Raw genomic sequence first — 9,171 nt, 5'->3', positions numbered from 1 at the left:
ACTGAGGTGGATGGTGCCAGGTGTCCATCCTCTGGAGGAGTGCAGTATGTTTCTGGGAATGGGCTGGTTTGTTTCTGTATTCCTTTAATAAGTCTAGTTGCGACTTCTCATATGACCATTAAGTATGAAGGAAAAAACGTGACTTTCCCAATTAATGCAACTACTTCTAAAGAATGAATCTGTTTGCTCTAAATGATTTCATCTGTGGAACTGTAAATTGTTAATGTTTAATGAGAAACCCCCTGTAGGAAAAACAGTCAAGGAAGTTTTGAGAAATTAAATTAAAATCTAGAGAAGAAGAATTCATGTTAAGAAGACAGATTAGTGCTTGGTACTGGGCAACTTGTTCTTGTTCCTGTGCACAATGGTTTGATGCTCTTACTCTTGTTTGATTAAAATCAGTAGCCTCTCTTTTCAAGCTAACCACCTGCCATAACCGTGGCTGTTCTAGTCAATAAATCAAGAAAGAATAGTCAAGGTGTAGGCCAGTAGTCTGGACATTTCTAACTATTATTAAAAGCTAACTAACAGAAACAGTTTAAAGCAAAACGCAAACTGAAAGTAAAAATGCTTGCTTATGCATAAGCCAGGATACATTCTTATCTAATTGTAGCTACGTAATATTTTGTTTCTTTGAGTAATGATTCCTGTTTTGTAACCACAAAGTACTGTGAGCCTGCCAAAATGAAAAGTATGTATGATCAACTTCACAAGTAGTGAAAGACCCCCGTATCCCTGTCCAAGGAGAATCACACGAAACACTGGCTGCAAAAGCAAGAGGTTTTATTGGGACGCAGGCGCCTGCGGGTGCCCAGCAGAACCTCAGCCGGAGCTTTGGTGAACTGGCACACCGGGCTTGGGGATACAGAGATTTTTATAGGGTTTGGGACAGGTTTCACGCCCGCGGGAAGCAACAGGTTTCTTATTGGTTTGTTTAAATCTAACATATAGTCCACCTAGGGGGTACAGGTCTGCATTCCAAAAACCACAGGTCTGCATTCTATTCTTTCTGTTCCTGCTTATCTGTTCCTGTTTATTCATTCATGCCTCAGGATGCGGGGGTGCTCTGTCCTTTCTCTACCGGTTATGTGGAAAGCACATCCGTCGCCTGAGCCTGTTTATGACAAGCCCCGGTATCTTGATTTCATATCTTGGCCTTAGGTAACTGGGCTAACTGGGCTAGGGTCTTTCAGTAGAGATGGGGATTCGGCACCTTCACTCTGTGTCTGTGTTGGTTCTCTGCCGCGTCCAGGACAAAGCTCCTAATTTCCCTTCTCCCTGCCTCTCACGAAAACGGACGCTCTTGCCCCCCATGGCCCGGGCACGAGACCGGTGACACCGCCCTGTCCCTTTCTGGTTTCAGACCGTGAGGACCAAGGAGCGCAGAGCAGGGAGGCCTGGAGCGGGCAGCGCCTCGGGGCGCCCGCGGGGGAAAGCCCAGCCCGCGCCCGGCTGAGGCCTCCCCGCCGCGCCTGGGGCCAGGGCGCACGCGTGCGGCGAGTGCAGGGGGCCTTCCGCCGGAGGTCGGGCGCCGCCCAGCACCAGCGCGTCTCTCGGGGAGAAGCCGAACGCGTCGGCCACTGCGGCCGCGCCCTCGCGCACAGCTCGCACTTCACGGCACCTGCGCTTCCACGCCGGCGGGAAGCCCTTCGCGTGCCCGAGCGCGGCCAGGCCTTCAGCCAAGCTCCAGCACCGCAGGGTCCCACGGGCGAGCGGCCCTAGGCGTGCCCCGACCGCGGCCGCGCCCCCAGCCGCGCCTCCTTCCTCAGCGAGCACCGCCGCATCCACGCGGGCGAGAAGCCCCACGAGTGCGGCCAGTGCGGCCGCGCCTTCCGGGCGCTGTCGGCTTCTTCCGGCACCAGAGGGTGCACGCGGGCGAGAGGCCGTTCCGCTGCTCCGAGTGGGCAGCGCCTTCCGCCTCAGCTCCCATCTGATCCAGCACCGGCGGGTGCACGGCGCGGAGTGAGCCCGGCCCGCCGCCCGCGGAGAGAACCCGAGGCTGGCCGGTGGCGCGGGGCAGCGGCGGTCGGACGCGGGGTGGCAGGGGACCCGCACAGCGCCTGACAGCTGCGCAGGAATTGCCCTCCTGAGATGGCTTTTGACAATGCCGGAGACCAGGTCAGGAGCTGGGCCAGAGGCGACGCGGCCTGACTTTGGACCGGCTTCAGGTGAACCATGCTTTTACACCATTTAACTGTCTGGGCTTTATGTCCAGGCCTTCACCTCCCACTCCACCCTTCACAAGAATGGCGAGAACCTACCGGGCCAGCCCGAAGCCAGGCCCAGGGGGTTCCTTGCTCCTTCCCAGCAGATGGGGAGGGAGGAAAGGCCTTGGCCCGCAGGGTTCAGAGTCACACTGCTTGGTCAAGGAGAGATGGAATTTGCAAAGGAGCCAGGTGCGGGGCATGGTGGGAGGGACAGGAGAGGGATGAGCAGGAAAGAGAGGAGACTCCTGCCCAGGGAAAAGGGCTTGAACTCTGTCCAGTGGTGGTGTGCAGCTCACCTGAGCCACAAATCAAGATCAAACAGGAAACATCAATAACTGGGGGGGAGGACATCTCCCCAATACAGAATGTTCCATGGGGATGGGGGGAAGGGCTTTTATACTTTATAGGTCATCCCCTTTAGTTGTTTTGGTTTTATATGTGTTTTGCAACACTGCATAATTTTTTTTCAAATAAATATGCAGCATATGGTGGGTATGCATCACAGATGTTTTTATTGATGCAGTAATGAGAAAGCCGCAAGCACACAATGGTGAGGGATGGCAGGAGACAGGTGCAGGAGCCCAGTTCCAGGCTGCAGGTGCCTAAGGGAGCTTGCTGGGGCTGACCCAGGCTTCTGCACTGGGGATAAGTGCCCAGGGGCACTGTAGCAGGGCAGGTATCCTACCTACCCATGGCTGCTCTTTGCCCCTCTGTGGTCCTAGGCCTGTGGTCTGCATTCTCCAACTCCGCATTCAGAAGCTATGACTGCATCAGAAAAGGAAAGGATCCTGGCAATGAGTGGCCTGCTTGACCACCATGGGCAAAGTGGCAGCCAAAGGCCTCTTCACCACATTCTTCCTGCCATCTCTCCCAGCTTGCAGCAGATTCCCACTGTCTGATTTTTGCTGAACTCATTGTGCTGGGGACACAGGAAGAGCCCCTGTGGCTTCTCCACATTGACTAGGGATATCCTAAGGGGTTAAACTATTCTGTCAGACTGGGTCCTGGAATGACATCCAAGACACAGTGCCTTCTATCTGGCCTTTACCAAAAGGCTGATGCTGTGATGGGATGAGAAGTGGGCCTCTGTAGTTTCTGGCTACTATTCTTAGCACAGCAAAGCCTGGCGGAGCAGGGGGGTCCCCCATTTCCTAGATGCCAGTCCTTCCTCTCAAAATGCTCATCTATAAAACAGACTCTCGGGGTTACTGAATTAAAGGCTGACTGTCGTGGCTAGGGACTGTGGGAGAAAATGGTGACTGGAAGCCAACACGAGTGGCCTGCCTGTCTGTGTCGTCCCCTGAAGTCTAAATTAGTGGAGGGAGAGAGCACACGTGGCGTGTTGGAGACAAACCAATCAGCAAACATGGCTCCCTGTGCGCAAGCCCACAAGTCCTGCCTGGCACCCCTGCAGCCGCCTCTCCAGGGACTTGCCAGCTCTGAGTGTTCTCAGCCTGAACTCTTGTCAAGTCAAGTGGACCCACCAAACAAAGGTCAAGTGTCAGAGTGCTCCTCTGACCTGGGCAGCACATGGGATCTGAGGAGGAGTGCTCAGGTTGGGACCAGAGCCTTCACGCCACCTGGTCTCTCATCTCTTAAGACTGACTGGCCTTGGTCCCCAGCTGCTGCAGGCCTGACACCATCTCAGCCCAGGGCTGCAGAGGGTGGAGACCTCTCTCCCAGTCTCTGGAGAAAGCTGGCAGAAGGCCCATCTTGGATGAACAGGCAGGGGCAGAATTCCAGAAAAATCTGGTGGGAAAAGGGAGCTCTCTCCATCCCAGACAGGAGAGAATGCTGCTGTAGGTGGTGTGAAGAAGGAGCCTCAGCAGAACCAGTAATGGGCCCCAGATGCATCTCTGAACTGTTGGGAAGGAAAATCCAATGCAGATCCCATGGCTGAATCTGCCTTGTGCCATCTTCAGGAACAAATGTCAGCAACACATCTGCATGACGGTAAAGTAGGCGCATTTGAAGAAAATCCTCTCAGCATCTTGGTGTGCAGGCCTAGCCATTGTGTCCACTGTCCACTGGTCCAAGAACATACTCTGCTGGGACTTAGACATGAAACAGCTTTTCCCTATATTTTTTCTTTTAAAGAATTCACTGTTTGTTCGTTTGCTTTATGTGGCACTGAGGAGTAAACCCTCAAATATGTGAGGCAAGTGTTCTACCTCTGAGCTACACCCTGACCTTTTTTAAAATTTATTTTGAGGCAGGATCTGCCTAAGCCGCCCAAGTGACGTTATGCTTGTAATCCTCCTGCCACAGGCACACAAGTAGCTGGGATTGTCATCCCCTCTAGCTCCTTTTTATTTTATTTTGAGAGTCTCCTGCCTCTGTGCCCTGAAAATCTAGGATCACAGGTGTGCACCACCACACTCTGCATCCCCTCATTTTTTTCAAGCTGATAAATGTCATATTTTACTTGTTTATCAAGAGGTCATTTTTTTTGTATTTATTTTTTAGTTCTCGGCGGACACAACATCTTTCTTTGTATGTGGTGCTGAGGATCGAACCCAGGCCGCACGCATGCCAGGCGAGCGCGCTACCGCCTGAGCCACATTCCCAGCCCCAAGAGGTCATTTTTGAGGGGCTGGGGATGTGGCTCAAGCAGTAGCGCGCTCGCCTGGCATGCGTGCGGCCTGGGTTCCATCCTCAGCACCACATACCAACAAAGATGTTGTGTCCACCGGAAAAAAAAAAAATGTTAAAATTCTCTAAAAAATGTCAATTTTGATAAAACACCTTATTTTCTTATTCAATAAGTAGAGTGTACTTCAGAGAAACTGGAAACTATAGAGTAGAAGAAGGAAGTCACCGGCTTGCGTCACGTGGAAAATGCACCTTCCTTTCCTTACAGATTCCCCCCTCACCTTCCCCAGCGGTGCGCGTGCAGCGACCCCTGCCCCGTGGTGCTTCCGGAGGGCCTCTCACGGACCACGGGGCAGTCGGCTGCCAAGTCCGGCTACGGAGCAGTGGCGGGCGCCTGGAGAAGCCCGGCTCCAGGTCAGCCTTTGCCCACGCCCAGTGTGTCACTGTTCCCTCCTGCCGGGGTCCGACCTCGCCTTCGGTCACTGGGTCAGCTCCCCCGCCTTCCTCTGCTCCCGGGGATGGCCGCACGGTGGCAGGGCCGGACGCCCAGGACCGTGGCCAGAGCGCCCGCTGCCCGGTGGGGCGTGGGAGCCAGGAGCGACAGGGCGGGCGCCGGCGGGCCGCTGCCCCAGAGCTTCCTACTGGACTCGCGCGACCGAGAGCCCCAGCTCCGGCCGAGGGCCGGGAAGGTGGCGGCTGGGCGGGGCTGGGCACAGAGCAGCAGTCCTCCAGCGCCCAGAGCGCCCCAGAAGTGCCCGGGGGCGGGGCCAGCGGGTGGCACTTCCGGCTGCGGGAGGGGCGGGCCGGCAGCTGGGCCGTGGTGCGTGTCCTGGCAGTTGCCAGGGTCCCCCTGTTCTGGCAGCCCCCGCTTCCGGACGCAGTTGGATCCGCTCGCCTTGCCGCAGCATGGGGCTTGGAGAAGCCAGTCCTCAGCCCCAGCTGCACCATCCCATAACCTTTTCTTGTTTTAAAGTTTTACGTTCAAGTTTTTATAATTACTAAGAAAATATTAGGACCCATGGAAATTTCTCTAGACTCCCAGGGGCTGACCAGCCTTCTGGGTGCACTCACTGCAGCAAGAAGCACCGCCGGCTGCAGTGACCATTTGGTCTTGACCCTCTGGAGGGCCAGTGATGGGAGTGGGGCCGCCCTGGGGGACCCCCAGGTCCCCTTCCCAGTCTCTTCTCTGACCTCAGCTTACCCTCTGCTGCACCTAGCTCTCCCTATCATTCTGTTTCTTTTCTTCTTTTACCCAGGCAAGAATTGTTCCCTTTCCTGTTGTTCTGCAAGGTGCTGCCAAGCCTGATCTCCAAAAGACTGTCCAAGGAGAGGGAAACCCTGATGGAGGCCCCCACAGGTGAGAGGTGTGAGGGGACAAGACCACGATGAGGCTCAGAGGAGTTGGGGAGAGAGGCGGGCAGCTTAGGAATTCACCCCCTACCCACCCACCTGCCCAACTACTCAAGATTTAGCCAGGGCTCACCTTCCTGCCCCCTCATCTTCAACACTTCCTGCTACCTCTCCAAGTGCTTTCCTGGCCACAGCATGCCTCATGCTCCTTCTTCCTGGCTCCTTGCCTGCTAGTTGGCCTAGGTTCAGGAGGTGACCAGGGAGAGTGAATGAAAGAATGGAAGTGCTGGTGAGTCTTCTGCTTATTGTCCAGCTGCCCTGTCAGGCTCTAAGTTCTAAGCTCTCTCTGTCCCTAAGATGCAAGGCCACATCCAGAGTCCATAAAAGCTGAGGACTCATACTTCAATGTATTATTGTTGTTCCTATTAGTGCTCAGAACGATGCCGTCTTCCCTTGGTAAGGAAGTGTGCACCGTCAAAGCCTCTGCATGCTCAGTTTGCCAATTCTTGCTTAGTGGAAGCCTGAGTCAACCAACCATGGCCACCCAGAACACTCACAGACCCCATACACCAGACTCACACCTCCCATGAACTGAGAGTCAGCCCTATGTCCACAGTCAGATGCCTGTCCCTCCAGGGGGTACCAGATGCACTGTTCCAGACCCACCCCTTAAGCCCAGACCACGAATGTTAGAAAATAGGAACTGGATAGGCAAAATAATAGATATCCACTACGTAGGACTTTATTACTCCTCAGTCATTTCCCTGGCTTGCTGGTGCCATCTCACATTCACCTGTATCATGGTCGTCTTGTGTCTAAGCTTGTGCATGTCTGATCTCCTCTAGCTGTAAAAACTGCATTTCCAGTGTGTGCTGGGCAGGCAGTGCAGACTGTGGGGCTGACTGCACAGCTGGAGGCTTCCGGGGCAGGAGGATGCCTTGAAGAAGCTGTGCCTGTGCTCCTGCAAGGGTCCCCCCGAGCACCCAGGTCTCAGGACCTTGGTGAACATGTGGACGCTGCACAGAGGCCTGGAGAGGGCCCCAGGGGACTGGGGACTGGTGAGAGAACTGGAGGGCACAGCCGTGGCCAGGGTGGTGTGTCCAGAGCAGACAGCACACTTAACTCAGGCCCGGGAACAGATCAGCGAGGCCGCTGCAGAGGGGGGCCTTATCAGTGTGACACCTGTGGCCGGAGCTTCAAATGCCACTCAGATGTGGTGAAGCACCAGAGCACCCATTCTGGGGGCAAGCCCTACGAGTGCAGCGACTGCGGGAAGGCCTTCATCCACAGCTCGCACGTGGTGCGGCACCAGAGGACTCACCACGGGGACAAGCCCTACGTGTGCCAGGAGTGCGGGAAGGCCTTCAGCCAGAGCTTCAACCTCCTCAGACACCAGAGGGTGCACACGGGCGAGAAGCCCTACCGGTGTCCCGAGTGCGGCAAGTCCTTCGGCCAGAGGTCGGACGCCGCCAAGCACCGGCGGATCCACACTGGAGAGAAGCTGTACCCGTGCAGCGACTGCGGCAGGACCTTCGCGCACAGCTCCAACGTGGTGCGCCACCAGCGCACTCACCGCGGGGCGAGCCCGTACGCGTGCCCCGACTGCGGCCAGGCCTTCAGCCAGAGCTCCAACCTCCTCCAGCACCAGCGGGTCCACACGGGCGAGCGGCCCTACGCGTGCCCGGACTGCGGCCGCGCCTTCAGCCGCGCCTCCTTCCTCAGCGAGCACCGCCGCATCCACACGGGCGAGAAGCCCCACGAGTGCGGCCAGTGCGGCCGCGCCTTCCGGGCGCTGTCCGGCTTCTTCCGGCACCAGAGGGTGCACACGGGCGAGAGGCCCTTCCGCTGCTCCGAGTGCGGCCGGGCCTTCCGCCTCAGCTTCCATCTGATCCAGCACCGGCGGGTGCACGAGGCCGAGGGAGCGCACGCACGCGGGGTGCGCAGGGTAGGGGCAGCACCTCTGGGGCCTCCCACACCGCAGGCCTGTTCACACTCTGTGCAGCCAGGGAGACAATAAAGGTTTCTGCCTCTGAAAGCCTCCCTCTGTCTGCACCCGGCGGGAAAGGAGGGTAGGAAAGGCCGGTGTCGCTGATGGGCACGGCAGGCTTTCCCAAGGTAGAGACTTGAGGGACCCTGGGCAGTGCTGGACTGTGCCAGCTTTGCTCTGTGGTCAGCAGGCCTCACCTGTGCCCTCATAACTAACCTTCATCTCATTCTTCAAGGTGAATGCAAAAAAGATATCAGGAGACTGCTTCTAATAGACAACCAAGAAACAGAATTTTTTAGAACGCAAAAGAAAATAGGGGTAGTGTGGGAAATAAGAAAAGGTGAACAAGATTATAAGTCATAACCTTAGAGAAACTGCAAGGAAAGCCAGCTGTGGGTGAGGTCGACAGTTGCTTGAGCCCAGGAGTTTAAAAAGAAACTGTAGCATTAAATAACAACAGAATATTACTTTTAAAGGAAAATTCAAAAAAGTAAAAGGAAAGATAGATAATAAAAAAGTTAAGATGAACAGACTCAGATTTGTAATATGAATAGTTTTTCACACTGCTCACTGCCTGTAGAAAGATTGGAATCCAAAGACCTCTTTTCATTTTGAACCATCTCAGTCCCTTTTCACTAAGACTGACACAAGTCCCTTAAAAATATTGTTGGTTGCCTATGTAGAAAATTACAGTCAACTTTATTAGACAAAAATGCACTTTAAGTTTTGAGTAAATATTTTCTCAATTTTGTATGGTGTGTTAGAATGCTATGGGACAGCATTTTTCAAGTTTTTAGAATCCCTCTTGTCTAGCTCAGGGAGTTTGTTCTAGAAAGTATCTAAAACATTTCTAAGGCCTTATAAAAAGAGTGTCATGGCACAACCTTGCGTCTTTGCCCTCAAGCTTTTTTTTTTTTTTTTTTTTAAGAATCTTGCTGACCAGGGACGAGATGTGAAATGGTGTTATTTCTGGAACAGTGCCAACTCCAGTTCTGTCACGTACTCTGGTTGCAGACTGGACAGTTTCTTCTCTGG

The 9,171-nt window shown here is 54.5% G+C and overlaps 1 protein-coding gene across 3 annotated transcripts; it reads left to right on the top strand.

Annotated features, from left to right (window-relative positions):
- The first annotated feature begins 2,028 nt into the window (after positions 1-2,028).
- Znf696 (zinc finger protein 696) lies at positions 2,029-8,184 on the top strand. 3 transcript variants are annotated; one of them, XM_078016570.1, is made up of 5 exons: positions 2,034-2,168; positions 3,989-4,160; positions 5,068-5,213; positions 6,056-6,156; positions 6,995-8,184. In XM_078016570.1, the coding sequence occupies exons 2-5, from the start codon at positions 4,089-4,091 to the stop codon at positions 8,164-8,166; spliced, it is 1,491 nt and encodes a 496-aa protein (XP_077872696.1). In that variant the 5' UTR covers positions 2,034-2,168; positions 3,989-4,088; the 3' UTR covers positions 8,167-8,184. The 3 variants fall into 3 exon arrangements, with proteins under 3 accessions (XP_005316159.1, XP_077872696.1, XP_077872695.1); XM_005316102.5 differs by lacking the exons at positions 3,989-4,160; positions 5,068-5,213 and having other exon boundaries at positions 2,029-2,168; XM_078016569.1 differs by lacking the exons at positions 2,034-2,168; positions 3,989-4,160; positions 5,068-5,213 and adding an exon at positions 5,234-5,619.
- Positions 8,185-9,171: the final 987 nt, after the last annotated feature.

The sequence above is a fragment of the Ictidomys tridecemlineatus genome, chromosome 7 (assembly GCF_052094955.1).
Source record: "Ictidomys tridecemlineatus isolate mIctTri1 chromosome 7, mIctTri1.hap1, whole genome shotgun sequence".
Classification (NCBI taxonomy): Eukaryota; Metazoa; Chordata; class Mammalia; order Rodentia; family Sciuridae; genus Ictidomys; species Ictidomys tridecemlineatus.
This window is presented reverse-complemented; position numbering and strand designations above follow the sequence as displayed.